This window comes from Cygnus olor, chromosome 5 (genome assembly GCF_009769625.2).
Source record: "Cygnus olor isolate bCygOlo1 chromosome 5, bCygOlo1.pri.v2, whole genome shotgun sequence".
Classification (NCBI taxonomy): domain Eukaryota; kingdom Metazoa; phylum Chordata; class Aves; order Anseriformes; family Anatidae; genus Cygnus; species Cygnus olor.
In genome coordinates, this window is record NC_049173.1 from 59348978 (window position 1) to 59370374 (window position 21397).

The window sequence follows — 21397 nt, forward strand, 5'->3', positions numbered from 1 at the left end:
TAGTCTCATCTTGCAACAAAAGTTTTATTGCTGCTATCCTCACTTGTTCCATGTGGTGAAGAACAGGAAGGAAACACCGGGTTTGAAACTCATCTATGAGCACTTTAAGCTTGCTCTTTCTACACTGTAAATGTCTTTTAATTTATTCTTGTCACATAGAAACTTACCACTATACAGTTTTCACAGTCAAGAACTTTCACATTTTCCTCTCAAAAATGTTAAGCACGCCTTCCCCAATATGCTGTTCTTTATTCAGCAGTAACTTCTGACTGTTTCTAGTCATTCTTGACCTGTGTAAATGGTTCTTGTGACTTCACTGTATTTCAACCTTCCTTCTACCCATCTAACATGGCCTTTTGAATGCAGCTGTCGCTAGTTATATTTTCATTGCAACTTTGATGTTAAGTGCTGGCATTTTGGTGGGAGAGAAGCAGTGACATTTAAAACTCTGCTAGTCTATTATCTTGCAAAAACAATTTCCAATAAACATTTGCACAGGCTAATCATAGCAAAAACCAACCAAACAAACAAAAAACCCAAACAAAGTCTAATTCAGCCTAAGCTGGTTTTTTTTGTTTTTTACTAAAGAGAAAAAATGGATAAAACCCTTTAGAATTTCTTTTTGCGAAGCTGTTAACAGCAAGCATACTTCTTTATGGCATATAGCAACTATCAAAGGGGAAGAAGCTTTTTTTTTTTTTTTAACATTGCTAATTTCTGCTCTGGACAAAAGCTTCCTACTTCACTGTTCTAGTTCACTTAAGCATCTGATGTATATAAATATGAAGTAAGGTTCTGAACTGTGAACAGCAGTCACTGGACATGAAGTCCTCAAGACAAACAAGCCAACTGAACAAGGTGGTGTACCCTTCCATCTTCCTTGGCTTTCCCCAGACCTTTGGTGGGAAGCTTTAACACACTGATGTGGCAGAAAAATACCCATCTTCTAAGGGTTAGTTAACTGAGCAAGATCATGACAGAGCACCAGAACAGGTGTGCAAAAGCAAAGCAGGAAGCAGAACTTCCTTGTTTGGTAATGGTGACTTCAGCCTGAAGGGATGATACACATTGCGCAGTGGGAATAAACTTGTGCAGAGAGGCAGGGAAGACAGATGAGGGCAGCTAGGTACAGCTGATAACGTAGCACAACCAGTTCAGACAACTTCCACCAGAGTGAGTAGGGTCAGTCTTATCTCCCTGCACAGAACCCCGCTACTACCACACAAGATGAGCCGAACTAGCTGGTTAAAATTCCTCACAGAACAGTAGTTTCCTGTATTTGAAGATCCAATGAATCTTTTAATCGGTCATCTAAACTGAGACTTGGAAAACAGCTGATGGGGCTTAGGTGCTTCATTCTGATTAAGCCAAAGACCTGAAAGTATCAGAAAAATACTTCAGTCTTGAAATTGGTACATTTTAACACATGTTTTGAAAAGGCCTTAGAACAACCTGTTCTAAGAACATATAAGAACCTATGTTCTATGAAGTCCTGGTGCGGTACTTGCTTCATTTAGGAAATGAGAAATACTTGAGATCGTTCAAGTTGTTTAAGCAGCTTCAGTTAAATTCCCTAAATATCAATAACTACTAAACAAGTATTGAATATTACATGTCCAGTATTTAATGTTAAATACCCAGCTTGGATGCAATACAAAGGATAATATCCAGTAAGAGTTAAAATAAAATACTCCTTGTTAAACCATGAGCTTATTTGAGAACAAATGCTTTAAGTTCTCTTTTTTCCTACATTATCATTGCATATTTCTCCCACTTGCCTTACACCAGTGCTGGTGCTTACTAGATCCCTTCATAAATCAGTTGAATGTGCTCATCCAGCAAAAATGTAGACAGCTTTCTGGTGAGCAGGTGAGTTAAATCAACTCAAGTGTGAGTGGTGGTGCCTTAGAAGGTGTGGAACCACATGATCAGGAGGAGGGTTGCGAAGGTGAAGGAAACAGGGACTTCCCCCTCTTTGGTACAGTGTGCTTTCTGTCAGCTCATTCATCTCTTGTAGCATCAGAAGTACCATGATTTAGTAGATCAACATTTGTTCTGCTCCTGAAGACTGAGATTCATTTGTCTGTAATTACACCCAAGCTTTTTATCAAGTAAAGGCACTGAGCTTATGTAAAGAAATGCAAAGAAAGAGCACTTGCCCTGAGGCTCCAAGATAAAGCATGTTCTTTGAAAGGCAGCACTTCCTTCCCTATTTACACCTTTCTTAGCATCTAGCTTGATGTTTAAAGAGGCCAACTGCCAAATTAAATGCAAAATCTTATCTGTTAAGCAATTGCAATTTTCAGCTTTGGTCAGAACCACAATCACAACCAAAAAAAACCAGCCATCAACCAGTCAGTGATTAATAATAGGCCTGACCAAGGCTTGTGTTATTACTGCATAACACCTGCTTACTCAGTGCTGCTTATTGAAGACAACCACAGCCTGGCAGCATCTTTACTTACACATAGCCCACACAAAGGTGCTACATCCACATTCTGTAAGTGAATTCCTACTGTTTGTTCAGCACGGAAGAAAGAAGCTGAGAAATTTTATTCTGCACTCATTTTGAAATTTGTTAGACAATCAGTCCCAGCTCCGCTTTGCCCTGCACTTTTAAAAACTTCACCTGATCACATAAACTCAAATTATTTTAATATTTCTATCTCTGAAACATTCATTTTCAAAAAAAATGTCTGCAAGTCTCTGAAGCACTGTTTTCAATCAATTTTGAAGATTCCTTCTCCCTGCATAAGGCTAACTGCTAAGCATTTCTAGAGCTTTTGTTGACAAATAGAAGCAGCATTAGCCACTGAAAGCTAAGCACCACGATGTCTGTGTACATTAGCAAACTATTCATGATGCTGTGCTAGTTCCAAAATAAAGTACTATTATGAACCGAAATACGATCCTTTTGTCCACTTTCACCCACCGAGCTGTAAGCTCTGACTTGCAGAGTTAGCCGCACGCTGTGCTGTTAACTACTTTCTCCAAAGAACACCAGCTGAAGCTGCTGGTCAGCACGTCCATCTGACTCTACTTCTTTCCCATGAATTTCAGCCCATCAAAAATTGCCCTGAAGCATACCAAGCATTTTGCTGCAGAAACAACAGTTTAACTGGAAGCTTCTTAATGCAAGAAATAAAAAATTTCTTTATCTTACACTTAAACATGAGGGAAGAGCCTGGGTAAGACCAAAACCAAGCCTGATCTGTTATGGAAAGACAAAGGACAGAAGCAGTGCCTTTTATGGAAGAAGAGGCCATCTGGGGACAGAGAGACACTGGAAAAGCCTTGTAGAGCTAGGTTTGCTGTACCTGCAGTGAAAAGGATGCCAAAAGCACAGGCAGCAACTGCAGGCCCTAGGAAGAATCACCCCATTCAGTAACACCTGCTGCCTCACGCACAAGGTCCCTCAGTGGTGCTATCCTGGCATTTAACATCTGCAGCACTGTTAAAGCTGTGACAGACCACGCAGCCTTCTGCCTGGCCAGGCCTGTACATATGCAACACGCAAAATACGCCATCACACTCAACAGAAACACTGGCTGATTTTTGTTCCATTACCGTGTGCAGTAATAGCACACTAAGAAACAAATAAGTTAATAAATAAATCAGTTACAAGTAAGTAACAATGCCAAGCATGACCTGGAGCCTTATTCTGTCCCTGGACTGGTGTCTGATGTATTCGTTTTAATTATGACCAAATCATATTTTATGACTAATTATGATCAAATCACATGACAAATTGTGACCCAAACTGCCAACCACCCATTAGCTTGATCCTACATTTCATTTGGCAGACGGTCACTTTAAACATAAAACGAAGCCTTTAAAAGTGATAGTGCCTTTAAGCACAGAGGAACGTTATTTAATTTATAACATTTATAATTAGAAAAAGGAAAGAAAGAAAGGATGTTTCACTGAGGGGCCGCTATATTAGCTAACACAGTTCTGCAAGAGCTGGCTGGATTCTGGCCAAGCCAGAGTATGAGCAGAGAAACCCATTACTGCCTGTGGAGGTAGTGCCTCAAGCACTCCTAGAGATTTCTGCACTGAATACGCCACAAGCTACCTCAACATCTCATCATCAAAAGCAAGTTTCCTGCTTTTGCTTGTCGTCTCCTTCCTTTCCCACCTGCTTCTGGCTGCAAACTACTACACTTTGCCCTGAACCAGCACTCGTTTGATGCAAAACAAGCTGGCTCAGCTAAGTGGAATTAACATGAAAATGTCCTGGCAAAGAAAAAAAAAAAAAAAAAAAAAGGTAAATGTTCTTTTGCCAGAGGAGTGAATTTACTGCTCACCTTGTGGCCAGAGTGCCTCACTGGGAGCAGGAGGGTGGAGCAGGGAAGGAGGAAGGGAAGGGAAGGGAAGGCCTTCGCCTTTGGGTGTCAGCAAGCACCTAAGGCATCCTATCCCTGCTGGGACACCATACTTGTAGGCAGCAGCACATGCTGCAGCTTTGAAGATCACTCCTTGGACATTAGGGAGACAATCCCCACTAAAGTATCACCTTAAGTACCTAAATCTGTGCCTACATGGCTCATAATCATCAAATGACAATTTGGGCTCTGTAAAAGATTTATGTTATTCTTCCAAGTGGGGGCTATTTGTTTAGGGAGAGGAACGAGCAACAGAAACCCAGTGCTGCTCCAGGCTGGTATGATGCACAGATTGCGTTACAGGGCTGTAATTTAAGATTTTACTTATATACATATATTTACAAAAAAAAAGCATTAGCTTGTTTTTCAGAAAATACAATTATTAAGTTAAATTTTCGATTTGAGATAAGCACATATAGTATCAACACTGGCTACAAGCACTCAACATTTACGAACTACAGTCCTGGATGTGATAAAGCCCACTGAACGTCAGTCCCTAAACAGCAAGTAGTAGCTGCTTTTGAAACTGAAGCGTTCCTTTCAAATGCAAGAATCAGAATATTTCCAAGCAACTTTTAGAATCATGAACATGTCTAGTATGACTTTTAAATACACGCCTTAATATATACACTTCAATCCACTCATTAAAATAACATACATAACTAACAGGATTTGTCAAATATTTTTTCGGCACTGAGAGACCTTTCAGAAAAGCTGTGCATGTGGCACAGACACGAAGACAATGTAAAACCACTTATTCTAAACAGACCCTTTTGTTGTCGCAGAGAACAACATTACTAAATACTTTTTTTGATACAAAAAGATAAAACGGGCAAACTTCAATGCAACTTTCCAAGACAGAGGATGGCGACAAGCAGCAGGGATCAGTTTGATGAGAAAACTGCAGAAATCTCACAAGCTAGTCTCAGGAGAAGTAAATTTTCTCTCAGACACAGGAAATGCAAACTGCTGGATAAACTGACTTTACCTTGTGGTTACAAACATTAGTGGTGGTGTTCTCAGTCTACTCCACCTCCATAAGAACTATGTAAAAGAAACTAAATTTAAGAACAGCTACCACAACTTCTGCATATCTCTTCTCCTGACAGTAAATCTCAATGGATGTTTGTGTGGAATTTCTTATGCAAAGAGATCTTATTGTCACATATCAGTATTAACATCTACACCTTCTCTTTAGAGAAATAACCTGTAATGAAAACATACAACATTACAGTATACTTTAAGGTTCGGGTTGTCGTTAATTGAGAACAAAATTGAATATAACACCGGTAGTTTTACAATTTATTAGCATATTGTTGCAAATTGTGGCAAGAAACTTGTACAATAGCTCCACACTAACACGCTGCAACCAACCACTACAGCTAGGTGGCAAAGCGATTGCGCTCCACCTACGTACAGGTATCAGTCTTTCCTCAGGGACATTTGAAGCAAACAATGAACTTCAAGTGGAAGTGGTATTCTAATGGAGATGGGCGGACATCCTGCAGGGAAATCTAAGAAAAAACGGTAGGTCCTTCTGCCAAGGGCAAGGCTACTTTCAGTGCATCAGCAGCACAAGTTCTTCAGCATTAGCATAAAACTGGAGGCATTTTCTATCATCAGGCCTCGTTCATATGTAAAACAGCGACCCTTGTATTTCCCAGGGAAAGGCCTCCGCACCCCACTATGCACACTCTTCTCCTGCTGCAAGCGATACAGGTGCTAACTTATGCAAACACAAGGGAAACTCACTCTGCTGGTTTCTGTCTTTGGCTGGCTTCTTTTCTTCTCTCTCCTCCCTCTGCCCTGGCCTCTCAGTGACTTGGCTCAGTCTCTCAGGCGCGGATTGCTCTTGCACTCCCCTTTCCTTCTCACTCCAAGGACAGATTTCTTCCCATTGTTGGCCTTGCTTGAAGCTGGGCATGACAAGAACAGAGCGTCAGCTTTTCCTCTTAAAACCCCTTACCTTTTCACTTTCTCATTTAACATTGATTGTTCCCCTTTTTCATTCAAGTGTTGATGTATTAATTTATATTGTGCTTTTTAGGGGAGGGGGGGGAGGGCATCTAATTTGATTACCTGTAGGCAAAAGTTTCTAACGTCAGTGTTTCACTGCAAAATTCATTTTACCCTGTGGTTTGACATTGCCTGGAGTACTACAAACTGAATCTTCAAAAGACTTACTTAATCATTAGCATACACCTTCCTCTTCAGAGCAAGGTCGACGCCTTCGGGTGCTCTCTTCTTTCCTCTCCGCAGCTCGGAGTCCTCATCCTTGCTCCTGGTGCCCTGCTGCTCCTCCTGCCTGCCTCAGCCGCTGTATGCTCAGCCTGCGGGGAAGGCGAGATGCTGCCAGTCACCCACTGCCCCCAGCCCCACGTAGATGCTGCCCTCGTTTCCCACCCATGTCTGCGCAGTGGGCACCCCCCTTTCCCTACTTTATGCTTTCTCTTCCGACAGCCACGCAGCCAAAGACGTGGCTGTTTGCCACTTGTGGGCCCGGTGGCTTAAGATGCTGTATGTATTTACATGTCATTTCGGTCTACTCCTCTCGTCAGCATCCGGTCGTTCTGCTTCTGGCCAATTCAGACTCCAGGCCTGCGATGACTTGGCAACGGGGAGCACACAAGTGTTTTGAGAAGCCCTGATGAATACAAGAAAGAAGAGGATCAAGGATTTTAGCTCGTTTCTCAAACAAACAAAATAATAATAATAATAATAATAATAAAAGCTGCGTTTTTACATTATTTAACCCCTGTAAAGCGTTATCAACGCGACGACCAACCCCAAAGGCTGCAGGGCGGCATAGGCCGGCTGGAGGCAGCGAGCAAAGGGCTGCAGGCTGCCCCCGCCCCCCCGCGCTGACAGGACCGAGGCCGGCCCCTCGGCAGCAGCGGGGCGCCCCCCCACGTTCCTCCCCGGCTCCCACCGAAGGCCGGCAGGAGCCCAGCGCCGTGTCCCCGCGCCCCCTCGCCGCCCTCCATCTTGTCGGCGGCCCCGCGGCGGCGGCGCAGGCCCCGTCCGTCGGCGCTGCCCGGCGGTGCCGCCGCTTCGCTCGGCAGGAACAAGATGGCCCCGCCCCGGCCCCTCCAACAAAGCCCCAGAGCTCGGCTCGACGCGGCCCCGCCGCCGCCAAACCGGCCTCTCCCCCCGGCCCACCCCGCCCCGCCGCCAGGCCCGGCCGGGCAGCCCCCGCTCGCAGACCTCACCCCCTCCTCCTCCTCCTCCTCCTCCTCCTCCTCTTCCTCCCCCTGGCGGCGGCTCCGCCGGCGGCCCCCCCGGCCGCTGCCTCCCTGCCCCCCGGCCGCGGCGCCGGGGCCCGCGATCCGCCGCGGGCCGTGGCGGGGGAGGTGCATCCTGGGAAGGAGCAGCCCGACATGGCTCTCCGCCTGGCCGCCTCGCAGCCCCCGCCGCCGCCGCCCGCCGCCCCCCTCGGCCGCCCGCCCGCCGCCCGCAGCTGAGCGGGAGCGGAGCGGAGCGGAGGCAGGGCGGAGCGGGCCGGGGGGGCCGGGACGCGGCGGCCTGGCCCGCGGCGGGGAGGGGGCCGCGGCGCTGCCCGCCCCGCATGAGGCGGGGGGGGGCCGCTCCCACCCGCCCCGCTCGCTCCCCGCCGCCGCCGCCCTGCGCGCAGGGCCCCAGCGGAGCCCCCTCCGCCGCCGCCGCGGCCCCGCGCCCTGCCCCGATGATGGACAGGAACTACCCGCCGACCCCCAGCTTCGCCGACCCCCTGGCCCCGGCCGCCGCGCAGCCCGCCGCCGCCTGGGCCTACGAGCGGGGCGCCGGCAGCCTCAAGCCCAGGTGAGGAGGGGCCGCCGGGGGGCTGCGGCAGGAAAGGCCGGGGTCTGGGACGGGGCCTGCCGGCCGCGAGCGGGGCGGGCGGCCGAGGCCGGGCGGGCGGCAGCCCCGGGCCTCCGCGGCGGGCGGGCGGCCGGGGCCGGCTCCCCGCGGGCTGCCCGCTGCCTGCCGGGCTGCCCGCTGCCTGCGCGGGGCGCGCCGCCGCCGCTGCTCTCCGCCCCGGAGGCTCGCGTTGCGCTGCGGCGCGGGTTCAAGAGTTCAGGCGGCGCTGCCCGGCCGGGAGCCCAGCGCCAGGCGCGGCGGCGGCGGCGGCCGGCGGGGGAGCGCCCCGCGTGTGTCCCGGCAAGGCGCTGCCCGGCGAACAATGCGCTGCCCCCGGGCTGGCTGCCCCGCGTCCTGCGGCGCGGCGTGCCGAGCCTCCCGGCGCTCGGTCGCAGCCCCCCGGGCCCGCCGAGAGCTCCGGGAAGTTCCGGGAGGCGCAGAAATCCGCGGCGCGTCTTGGCGGCTTCGCAGCGCTGCCCGAGCGGCGGCCGTGCCGGGCACGAGGAGCGGCTTCCAAGGGGGGAGGCTCTGCTGTCGCCTGCCCCCTGCGTCGCTAGCGCGGCGAGCCGGCGGTGGTCCCGGGCTAGGCGTGCCTGGGGCTGACTTTGCACCGGGTCCTGCGAGCGGTCAGGCGTGCGCTTTGATCTGTCTGATAAGCTTAATAGATTATCAGGGCAGGGGGACTGTTGCAATCGTCTCGTCTGACCTCTTCATAACGCAGGCCGTAGCAGGGGTTTTTATTTATTTATTTTTTCGATCTGTGTTTGAAACTGGAGCTCGACTTTTAGAAAGCGCACGCGGACAAAACCTTCCAGTGAGGCGGAATTCCGCTCAGTTCTTGGTGAAGTGCACGAGGGGCTGCTCCATAGCTTATTTCTTAGTCCCGCTCTGATGATAGCTACTTTTAGCTTCTAGCCACCGAATCTTGTTAAGGGTCTTATCGAAACACACAAATCCCATTATAAGTTGTGTTTTCCTAAGTGTCAGATCTTAGGTACTTTGATTAACTTGCTGTGCAATGTTCTCCTTATTAAGAAAAATACATAATCTTCTGAAGTTTGTTACCAGGCTTTTTTTTTTTTTTTACTGCAGTTTTCTCCTGGGTACCCTCCAATTTATTGTCATCTTTCTTGAATTGCAGACGGTGCATTTTAGAAACAATTAAGCCGATGTTAAGAAAGAAGATAATAGGCCCTGTGTGGAGCCCGAGGCTCCAGGTTCCCTGTTTGACAGAAGTGTAAGGAGGGTTAGTTTCTTGGCCGGAACCTTGCCCCATGAAGCTGCCTCGTTCTCTTCAGAGTTGCCTGCATGGCAAAATAAGGTCTCCTGCTGTTCTTTTTCATCCTTCTTCCTAATCGTTGGACTACTTTTGGTCATGTTAATATGTTGGCTTCCTTGGAAGTCAGTGACACGTCCTTTTTGTATCATTCTTGCCAGTTTTCAGCATCTATGGAGGATCGTGTCAGCTGTTCCACGAAGAAGCTTTGTATTTTCCAGGTCAGTTAAGAATCTGTGGTGCACAGCAAGAGTGGATCCCTCCAGGGTCTTAGAAGAAAGACAAATGCTTGATGATTATTTTCTACGTTCAAAAACAACCCAACACTGCTTTCAAAAATCTAACAAGTATTTTTAGTAGATGCTATATTAAAGTGATATTAATTTTGTATTTGGGAAATTCCTTTATTGAAATTGTATGGGGAGCAGTCCTAAGACAGGTACCTTGCAGAAGCTAATTGGATTGCTGCCTGCTGCCTTTACAAGTCAGCCTGTTAACCAGAAAAATCACACTGGTATTACTGAATCTGTTCTTCGTATAACAACATTTTTGCTGTGAGTTAGAAAGCAGTGTCAAGATGATCTCGCTTTCATTTCCTAAAAGTTTTGTCTCGACGCTGTGTAGATGCTGTTAAATGATATGTTTTAACGGTGTTGACTGAAATGTTTTAACTTTTCTTTTGTTACTGTAGCTATGGCAGGAAAAAAAAATCTATGAATCGTACGTAATACGTGCTTGAAGTTCTCCTGTACTGGGTTCTTATTTGGGCTTCACTTCATTTCAGTAAGAATTAAAATATTTTGTCTTCGGTAAGATTTAACAATTTGAACTGTGTTCGGTGCAGTGTTAAATACAGTCTGAGCGTGCGGAGGTGATTCTGGTTCCCTTGCTGCTGATTATATTTGTCTCAGTGTGGATGGAGGCAGTTGCTGGGGGATTGGGATGCAGGAGTTGTGCCTGTCACTGCCAAGGCTTGTACCAGCCTGGCAGCAAGTTGTGAGGGTGCAGATGTGCTGTGGCTGAGTGCCCTGATAGCGCTTTCAGCTCATGTTGTAGATCGCTTCCCAATTTTAAAAATGGTATTCTTGATTGTGGCTGACAGGTAGTCATCTCAACAGCTGAAGCTGCATTAACCTGATGTTAAGTTAAAAAAACATGTGTCATGTTCATCTGGTGCTTGCCTGCAAAGAAGTCAGCCTTCAGGTGATGCAGATAACAGCATTTCACTTCTCTTCTGATATTTATGCTGGTGTGGGCGATGTTGTGGCAGGCTATGCTCCCTTTGTGTGTGGAGCCACGTTCAGAGTCTTAGCTCATCAAAATGATTTCTCCTCGCTGCAAGCGTTGCTCCTGTTGTCCTGCACTTAACTTCAGCCATCTGGTTTTTATCCTGCTCCTTATTTCTTGCAGGCACTGTTTTGTCTGTGCAATGGCACTGTTCCTATCAACTGAAAGGAAACGTGTGGTGGAGTATTGTAAGGACACTGTTACCAGGCCTGCTGTGACATAACTTTTCCCATAGTAGATAGGAGAAGTTAACGAAACGGGGACGAGCGATGATGGAAATCAGTGGAACCGTTGCAGTAACTGCAGAGGGATCGCACCCCCTCAAAAGCGTGCTCGGGCAGCGCAGCCACAGCAGCCCTGCAGCAGGGGGGCTGAATGGGGTGCTTCTGTCCTCCGTGCTCCCTCCTCTTGGGAGGCTGTCAGCATCTCAGCAGAATTCTCGCCGAACGCGCGGACAGACTGCCGTGTTTGAACTCTCTCTGGCTTTTAGAAAACCTGACTTGGGTGCTGACGCCACCTCTTCTGTGGCACAGCATAAAGTCCTGTATCGAGTAGCGAATACTTGTCACGCTTATTTGTTACTTGCTTGAGAACGACGTGGTGTTCGGAAAACGTAGCGAGCGTGTAATAGTTGGAGAGACCGTCGTAATTACTTGGAAAGAGAAATCAGAAAGGCAATAACGATGATGAGGTTTCTGGTTGAGTACACGTTCGACTTGGCGAGGCTCCTTGGTTTTCATACAGTGAAGGATTTTTGCTGGTGGAGGGAGCTTGTCTTGTTTGGTTGTTACCTCAGCTCTGGGGCCTAAGTCTCGTGTTGTGTGTGACGGAATGACAGTCACAGTTACTTTGAACTGTATGGCAACTGCTGTGGTTTCTGATGTTTCTTGTAGCCTGGCAGTCTTTGTCTATCTCTGTCCTACCCAAACATATGTTTTTTTATAGCATCTAATTTGAGATGGTTCTTAACCAATTGTCAGTAAATGTGGCCTATATTTATAGCAGCTAATCTAATACAACAAATAAGTTACAGTGGTAGTTCATAGGGAAAGTTATGTAACTGCGAGACTTAGTCTTTTATAATACTTAGTTATTACGATTTTTAACTTACATTTTTGCATGGCTGTCCAGCTAACGCTAGTTGTAACAGCGGTATGGTAATTGCGATTTAGGTAGGGCTCAATTTTAAATTATAATAGATTTCTGCATAGCTATAGAAACGGTAAAAAACGCAGATAATATAGAAGAGTGTAGAACTTTAATCAAATGAAATTTTCTGAGAGGTAAAAACAATGTTTGTTGTTCAACACATTTCCCTATGGCGTAGTGTTTCAGATGTTGAACGCTAAAGCTCATAAACAATACATTTAAAACATTTGCTATTAAAAGAAAAAGGCACAGAAGGATTAAATAAACTTTCTAAACATAAAAAGCTACGTCACTTTTAAATACTACCAAGCTTTCTGTCATGGTTCAATGTTTAAAACACAAGTGTAAAATAAAACACAAGCAGTCCATGGTGTGGCACAGGTATTTTACAGGGACTCGCTAACCTTTGTCTGTCTTTTTTTTTTTCTCTTCCTTTTCTTGTTTTAACTTGTACCCAGTACACCCTGAAATGACAGCTGGGATGGGGTTGAAGACTGAATGAACAGGGAGGCCGAATATGTCCTTGCTGTACGCCCCTCAGCTTCCCACAGGCGCAGAAGTACGGTCACCTCTTAAAATCTTTGCTGAAGTTTCAGAACGAACCAAATAGGCATGTCTGAAATTATGTGCCAAAGACTGTAACAACAACTTCATGGAAAGCATTTTAAGTATTTGTGTGGTGAGAAATGGTGACAGGGCAGTGCGCGGAAGGAGCGAGTTAATGCCTCGTGTGAAGGGCACGGGTGCGTGAGGTGGGTGAGCTCCCTGCTGCTGGCGGGGCGCCTGTCCTCTTCCTCCTCCTCCCTTGCGTTGATGCTTGGGCAGCTACGTGGGGAGCAGGTCTGGTCCGTCCGTCCGTGAGACGACCACCCCGAGCGAGAGGGTACGCGGCTTCCTCTTGAGCTGGAGAGTTGTGGTGGCCTACCTGTGCCGACAGACAGACGGGCATCCAGCGGCTGTGCTGGCAAAGGAATGGGGAGCTGAGCCATGAGCAGCACGGCCTCCTAGGCCTCTGCCCCGCTGAGGTGCTGGTCTCAGTCTCTGCATCTCGCCATCTGCGGTGTTCCTCCCGCCTGGACCCCGCTGCCAGGGTCCCCAGGAGGAGTGCTTAGTAAGTAACCATGTTGTTGAACACTGGGCCTGTCTCGAGATCACCAGCAGCGATATTTCGGATGTGAGCCCTTTCCCATGCAGCCGAGAGCTTCGCTGCTGGTTACTCAATACGTTGTTGTTCTGAAAGAAAGAGGTTTTGTATTCTTTCACCTTTGCAAAAAGTCTTTTGGTCCCATATGTGTATCTTATCTTTCATCCTGTTACTTTAAGTATAAGAGTTCACTTTATATCACCAGAGAACCACTTTTTCCCATTGTTGCTTCTGTACTTCTGCCCACTTTTTTTTTTTTTTTTTTGGAGATGCTGTTGATTCTGGCATGATGGTGCCATAGGAGGGAGGTTGTTTTTAGAAAAACCTTTTTTCCTGTTAGGAAAAAATCACCTATGACTAGGTTATATTCATTATAAACAATACTGGAGCTCTTACGGATTGGGTGTATTTTCCTTGGATTTTTTGATTTGCTGTATTTTGTCAAAGCGTTCACAATTTTGCATATCACAAAGTCATTTTGGATTACCTATTCCATATGCTTAAAAATAAAATAAATACAATTACAAGGCAGCGCATCAACACTCTCACTTCAAACAAACCTTCCCGAGTAGTCTTAAGTGTGACAAAAATACCTTTGAGCAGCGTACAGCGTTTGGCCTTTCCAGCAAGGCAGGTCTTGGTGTGCTGTGCAAGTGACAGAGGACGGAGAATTCGTAGCATGCTTAAGCAAAAAAGAAATAACGTGCTCAGAGAAGGCTCAGCTCTAAGCTAGTAAGTACTAGATTTACGTATCCTACCAGACATATGTCGCAGGTTTTGGTTTTACTTCTGCTAGTCTTTCTGCCACCTCTTCTTTCATTACTTTCTTGTTTTCTTCCTCTGAATGGGCTATTATGGGTGAGTGGATGCTCTCACAGTTAGCGTCCCCAAAACCTCTCTGGCCATGGGTTAAAGTGAACAGGGGCAAGGAGCTTTTATTCATGAACACATGCATGCTTGTATTTTCTTATTCCAAAACAGTTCAGCAAGAACCTCTATATGTTTAGACAAGCTTTTGTTTGCCCACATTGCTTTTCTTGTTTTTCATCTTCTTTATACATGCCTACCTCTGATGCTTGCTTAGGACTTGTATAGGGTAACCAATTACACTGAGCAGGGAGAAGGCACCCTTAGGCACCCTTATCTGAGAGTAAGAGTATTTACATAGGAGGATGCTAAGGAATATTTATTCTGTAATAACTCTGTATGAATTACACAGGACTGTCGTATGTCTAGATTTCACTGGAGATAGCCTTCTTTCACCTAGCAGTGTTGTGTGAGAAGGGTTTGAGGGCTTTGGCCCTTCGTCTAGCGTTTCCAGATGTCTGGCAATTTGTTTGAAAGCTTTTCAGCATTCAGACCCTGCCAGACAAATGACCACTGCGCATGTGCAGTGTGCATGCAATCGGGCTGATGTTTCGTGGAGATACTGAATGTACCAGCGTGTGCTGCACGTTGCATGTTGCACTTCTTTCTGACCAGGAAATCCCTCTCAGAAATATGGCAACTTAGTGTTTCACACCACATCCTGTTTACTTTCTCTCTTCTTCGTGTCAAAAATTCCAGTGCTAGGCAGTGAATAATCCTCCAATTCCTATGTTCCTCCCATTTCATTATTCTCTACAGAGTCTGCCAAGGATAGTGTTTCTGCTAGGTTTTTCTTGATTGTGAACGTTTGCTATACAAAGGGTGATCCCAGAGAACTAATGTGCTAAGCAGCTGAGCAGCAAGCACTTGTTAAATATTTTCAGTTGTTGCTGGAACTGGTGACCTGGGGGTTACCGATCCTCAGAGCTGCTGGGATTTCCTTCTGATCTTTTCCCCTCCAGAAAACTCCCTTTTGTTATTCTCTTTTAAAGAGAATAGAGTTTTTTCCACCAATTAAAGGATTTTTCTAACTTGTATGTGTGTGTACCATCTTGATCTTTATTAATAGTTGTTTTGTTTAGACATCTGCCTGAGAGTTAGCAAGTCAAAAATAAAATGAATACTTGGGGCATGTTTTGGGAACTTATTTTATACAGTTATGTTTTTCCCTTCTCAAAGTAAATACTGTGCAGCTCTTACTATTTTTCTACAATTTGGAACCGGGTGGGTCTTTCTAGTTGAAGCATTCACATGCAACTGGGTTTGTATGGTATTTTCAGCTGAACTGAAACTCTGCTGACAATGTGTTAGCCATAGTCCTCTTCAGAAGGTTAAAAATGTAAATTTCAATCTGTTTTAGGATGAAGAGACCACTCATGGAGAGGTGTAAGCGCTAAGTTCAAGGACCATGCTAACCATTCTTGTAAAAGTAGGAAGCAGCACCCTCTGATCCTTCCTTTAATGTAAAGGACTCTTGCAGCTGTGTTTTATGATGTTAATCTTCTCTGAGTACGCCTCCTAAATTGGGATAGAAAGGGTGTTAGTCATAGAGATGCCTCTTTATTGAATCTAAAGGAGGTCATACGAGCTGCTTAACCCTTGTAGTGTGTTGTGGGAAGGGGGAACCAATATAGCAAACATCTAGGCCTGCTGGAAGACTTGGAGACTATCTAGTCGCCTTGAATCGCGGGCTGTACAGACGAACAAGGATATTATGGCTTCCGTTCCTAGATGTAGGCGGTGAGTCGATGCCTTGATTCTGTGCAAGTTCTTCCGTGGCTCTGATCTGCCAAGCCTGATCTTCTCAAAGGTTTAGAACTCTTGGAAATTCTTGCTTAGTGAAACCTTGAGAAATTTACTCTTATTTCAGTACTAGCTGTTTGAAACTCTATTTCTGGTTGTGAGGGTTGGCCTCTTTTGTAAATCTGAGTGGGTTAGTGCTTGTGCCTTAGTTTTGTTAATCTAAAGTAGAAGATATTTCATGGTTTACGTGACTGTCAGGTGCTTGGAGGTGTGGTGATGATGACATGTTGCCTAAGGTGGCTCTGTCGGTTGAAGGGACATATGTATTTGCATCTCTTCTGTGATTAACATCTCAACTTCAGCTTTATCTTTTCTATGTAATTGGAAAATTAAAGGTTTATTTGGAAATGGATATCAGACATTCTTATAGTACCTCAAAGGTAATACTCAAGTACACCACAAATTACGGCGCTGTAATAGTGGTGGGAGGAGAAGGGTTGTGAAGCTTCTCAGTAGCTGAAATGAATTGAATGCTGAATAAGGCACTGGTGCGGCTAAAGCCACATCTTCAGATAAAGCTATACTGATTTTTTTATTCTGAAATATAATTTCATTATTAAAATTAATGAAATATTTTTGTGTGTATCTCAGCCAACTGTGTTAATGCTGTGGTGATCTTGAGAATAGTTTCAAGTATCCCAAAGTAAGCTGCTGACAGCAGAATAGTATCGCGTGTTGGAGGAAGTGCTAAGATCTCCGTGACTGTCTGTTGCAAAAGTCTTCAAAACTGTGAGTAAAGCTCTGTGGGGGAGAAGTAGCACTAATTAACAAAATTACAGCTATTATCTCCACACTGGGTAAAGAGAGTATTCATGGGGAAAAGGTAAGAGAAAAGGCTAAACAAATGTAGTGCCAAAATAATTAAAAGGTGAGGAAAGATGGTTGCACCTCTTTACATGCTATAAGCTGCATGGACCAGGGTTGGTACTCCTGTTTCTGCAGGGATCAGTGAACTAGAAGGCATTGGGGAGATATGTGACCCTCAGAGCATTCCCACTCCTCTTGGTGGCAGCAGCCTCGGGGTGCTGTGGAGTGGGGCACACAGGGGAGCGCCTGAAAGCCCCGGGTGCTGTCCCAGCTCCTGGCTCCCTAATGGCCTGCTGCTAGCTTTGGAGCAGTGAAGAGCCTCATGAATTGGACCTAGCATTTGTATCTAGAATTTTAATTCTGAACTTGAAATATCTTCACCCCTCAGATTATTTTTGCCTTTCGTAGGACGTCTGTTTTTTGTAAACCCTGGCATTTCTTTTGGAAAGTTGCTTTGGTTAGTTTACAGAGCCAAGAGAAGTGGTGGTGATATTTGCCAATACTGATTTAATTAAAAAAAAAAAAAAAGGCAGGGGAGGAAGAGCGGAGAAAAAAGGTGACTTACTAAATGTACCACATTTCAGATGTAGATCATGTCAACAGAAACACAGTTTAGATTGTATACCTTAAAAAAGAACATACGGCAGTGTGTCAAATCCTTTCATATACCTAAAGTTAAAGTTTAGAAATACCTTGTTTCTATAGGAATAAGAATATTAATTTTCACATTCATAGTTTAAAGACATAGTTTAACTGATTTTATGAAAACGGTATTATAATTGTCTTTGTTATTAAGAGCTCTGTGGGTTACTTAATCAGGCAAGCCAGCACTTGCACTCAAGTATTGAAGTACCAGTAAGAATATTTTGGCTTTCCTGAAGCACTTTTGGTTTTTTTCTATTTAAAAGGCTCAAGCATAAGGAGTTCAGGCACATGGGAATAAAATGGAGCCAGGTCTGTTTTGCCATGAAATCTTTTTCCTCTCGTAGCATACGACATGTATTCAGGTGAAGGATCACATGAACAGCACGAACTTCTGCTCATTCAGGCATGTAATTTTCTGCCTCAAAATGTAATTCTTGGAAGCCTGTATCTCGACCCCTGGGAAGAGAGGAAGTAAGGAGTGTTTCGTTCCTCAAGGCAGTCTTCATTCCGAGTCCAGGCGGTCTCAGCATTGCGCATGGGGGCTCTGCACGCAACTTGGGAGGGGAATACTGCATTGGGAGCTTGTCTTTAATGAAAGACTGAAGGGGGATTGCCTTCGATATGTTAAGGCTTTAGATATTCTTTGTTGCCTGCATAGTCTGGAATGATGTTAAAGGTTGTGAATGTAACATAATATGCAGTTGAGGTGGTGGATAAAATACTACTACTCTCTATTTTACTGAAATACCATACTATTGGAGTCTAAATCTGTTTTTTCTATCATTCTGAAAGTCTTCTGTCTTGAAGGATAATGTAGAGCATTAATAATACCTTTAAATGTTGACAACTATTCTTTTTTTTTTTTTTTTTCTGATAGTTCAAAAACAAACCAGGCAAATGCTGAAGATCTATGCTCTTACGTGCAGTAACATCCCAAAGGAACGTCCTACGTACCTTTTAAGATGTATTAACTTTAGGGGTACTTTTTTTCTGATTTCTCAATGGTGGACTTAATTTTTCAAGTATCAAATATTTTTTTTCTTTTGCCTCGTGGATACCATAACTGTTCTAGACTGCATAGTATTCTTTCTCTTCGTGCAGATGTTGGTTGAACCTCCAAATATTAAGGATCATCTCTTCTTGTATCATCTAATGAGAGGGTCAAGGGAGTAGGTTGCTCTCCATTTTTTTCTTGAAACTGCCAACATTTGGAAGCTTTGAATCAACTTTGTTCTTGCAGTATTGGTGTGTTTTCTGTTGTTGAGTTTTTTTCTTCATAGTATGTCTGAGGTTGGGAAATAGACGTGAAAAATTGCATATTGTATACTCGTCTAAATAATTTTGCACTGAAATGAGTAGGAAAAAGTATCTGGGCCAAACAGGAGTTGGTTTTCCTTACATTGGAATTAATTCCTGAAACGCTTTCTCTTCTCTATACAGGCTTGCTTTAAAAGTTTCAGAAGCGTGTTGGCCTATCAGCTGGACAGGACTGATGAAATGTTCTGAAGAGTATTAAACTCTTAACTGCTGTCTTTCTAGGCGAATCCCAGTTCTTTATGGTTTTGCTTTCTTGGAGTCATTGCTTTTTAATAAAAGCTCAACACCATTTTTCGATTAGGTGTATCTACCTAGAAGTAGATAGCATTGCCTTACAGACGGTGGCAAACGCCTGTGACCTCGGCTGCTGTTGGAGCAGACAGCTGAAGTGCAGGGCAGCTGGAGGCCGTGCCTTCTTTCACTGACCCTCCATTTTATCTGTAATAAATTCAAGTAATGTTCAAAAGTGATACTGCTTCTTTCTGCCTCCATGGGATGCTGTGAATAAAGGCACATTAACAAAGATAAATATTTAAACGTAGTATTAAACATTGTATACAACAATACAAAACAAGTCTAATATTTATATAAACAGTTCTAAACATGAACCTGCCAGCTGATAATGCAAGCTGAAATTTTGATTTTAAACATGTAAAATACAGATACTGGACAAAAAGAGATGTAAATTGTAAGCTGCCTATCAATTATATATCTCATGCTTTTAATATTTTTAATATTTAGAAATGAGTTGTTCAGTTTTGTGGTATTGGGAACTTCTTAACAGCTTTGCTCTGAACTGGAGCTTGCTGTTCGGTAGCTAGAGAGCCACCTGAAGAGAGAGGCCTTTGGATAGATGGCTAAATTCACATGGTTTTTGTTTTTGTTTGTTTTAATATAGTTGAAATTTATTCCAAATAATTGGAGTACTATTTCCCCTATTTCACATACATCTCAAGTCAGATAAAATGTAAAGTATGAGTTTTAACGTGTTTCCTTGTCAATGTGAAGATATCGGTGCGTTTTTTCTCTCTGCTTTGGTGATTTAATTTCAAGCGGATTGTATGCCTACTCATCTTCCCACAAGAGTTAAGATGCTTCTCTTGTTCCCAGGTAGTAGGCTGCCCCAAAATGAAATCAGATCGTTTCCCTCCCTCACCTCAGGTCTGGCCGCTTGCGTGGTGCGTGCGGGGTTGTTGCTTTTTGTCTTGGTCAGTTGGATTGGTTTGGGTTTCAGTCCTGCAAGCCAGAGAGTTGTGCTGCGTTTTGGAAACTGCTTGTCTTCTGGGTGACCGGTTTCACTTTCAGTGCAGCCTTCGCAGCTGGAGTACTTTGAAAATGCCCTGCGATTTAAAGGTTTGGATTTGAGGAGCAATTTTCCTTTATACCAGGCAGAAGTTACAACTGCTTAAGAACAAAGTATTGCACGCAGAAATATATTTTGCTTCTAAAAGGTCCCGGTCTGTTTGTCATATAAGCATCATTTGTTTCCCTAGACCTGAAATAATTGCGTTGTCACTAACCTTAAATAAATAAACAATGCCAACCTCTAATGAACATTGATCTGGAAAATAAAGTAGGTAGATGAAATAACCTTCTTCTACATAATGATGCTTTTTCTATCAGATATTGAGTAAATTAAGATACTAGTTTCCAGTGTTTTTATTTCTACATTTTATTCTATATGAGTGCTTAGGGTAGAGCAAGGCTATTTGAATAAAACAAGAGACATAAAAAAGGCTACTCTTTATCTCCAGTGCTTATTGCAACTAAATTCTGTTTCCTTGTAAAAGTGGTGCTTTCGTTGGAGTTTGAAATTAGGAAATGCATCTGGCAGTAGCATAAAGCAAAGAATTGTGTTGGCAGGTGAGAAGGGTGGCTCGTGCAATGTAACTCCATTACCTTTTGCAGTTGGTGACCTAAATTTGTATGAAGCTATTAAGTTGAAGAGTGCTGTGGTAATAAATTATCTTAACAGCAATATGAAGTGATACGTGACCAGCTGGTTCAGGAAAGACTTAATACTGGGCAATTATAAGGAGCTGTAAGTCGAGGTTGAGGTGTTCTAGTAACAAGTGCAAAAGGTAAACATTTTCTTTGGGGAATTTTACTGGAGAGCTAATATCTTCTATTAAACTAATTGATGTAGCTGAAAAAAAACAGTATTTGGGTCAGTTTTGTTCCCATTGACAAGAATGTTTTGATTGCGTCATTACAGTAATGACGAGTAATGATGGCTCTTTGTAGGACGTCTCTGACAGGGCACTTAGGTATTATGTTAAAATTGAATGGACCTCTTAAATGAAAAAGACCTTCAGAGGGAACCATTTCCCAAATTTGCATTACTTTCAAGCAGTAATCACCCTGTTGCACTGTTAACTGTGCCACTGGAAGTGCGAAATCACTTTGATAGATCAGTGATAAAGGAGGAAATGTTTTGGGGCCACTAAATAGCAGCTGATGATAACCTTCCAACCAGTACTAACCAGTGTGAACGTGGTTTCTTCACTAAGTAACCTGGCAAGGAGGGACTCCCCTGGTATTCTAACAAACTTTGAAACCAGGGTGTGAAAGACTTGATGGCCATCATGGTATTTGCCATGCTTAATGTACTTCTGATACGCAAATAATGAGTCAGATAAGTTCGTCTGTTTAAACAGTTTAATTTTATAAAAAGAAACCCTGAGGCTGTAATCTTTCAGATTGTTCTGCTTATGTTTAGGATAAGCTTATGTAAACCAAAGGCATATATGCCGGTTTTTTGAGATAAGAATCTACATTCCAGCAACAAGTAATTATACAATAAACAATTAACCATTCTAATAAATACAATGTTTTTATTGAAAGGCAGATTCATTTTTGAGGTTGTGGTTGCATTAACTG

General features: G+C 44.3%; 2 protein-coding genes across 4 annotated transcripts in view; one reads left to right on the forward strand and one right to left on the reverse strand.

The window, feature by feature from the left end:
- The window catches only part of CCDC73 (coiled-coil domain containing 73), a 94661-nt gene extending 87131 nt beyond the window's left edge, over positions 1-7530 (reverse strand). The window contains exons 1-3 of one of the 2 annotated variants that reach the window (XM_040558741.1): positions 7315-7530; positions 6915-7029; positions 6570-6715 (exon numbers count right to left, since the gene is read on the reverse strand). In XM_040558741.1, the coding sequence (XP_040414675.1) occupies positions 6570-6583 (14 nt within the window). In that variant the 5' untranslated portion in view covers positions 6584-6715; positions 6915-7029; positions 7315-7530. Of the gene's footprint in view, positions 1-5674; positions 6302-6569; positions 6716-6914; positions 7269-7314 lie in introns of those variants that run through there. The other variant, XR_005820298.1, reaches the window with a different exon arrangement.
- Positions 7531-7741: 211 nt separating this feature from the next.
- QSER1 (glutamine and serine rich 1) overlaps positions 7742-21397 on the forward strand; it is a 45793-nt gene continuing 32137 nt past the window's right edge. The window contains exon 1 of one of the 2 annotated variants that reach the window (XM_040558739.1): positions 7742-8183. In XM_040558739.1, the coding sequence (XP_040414673.1) occupies positions 7951-8183 (233 nt within the window). In that variant the 5' untranslated portion in view covers positions 7742-7950. The remainder of the gene's footprint in view (positions 8184-21397) is intronic. The other variant, XM_040558740.1, reaches the window with a different exon arrangement.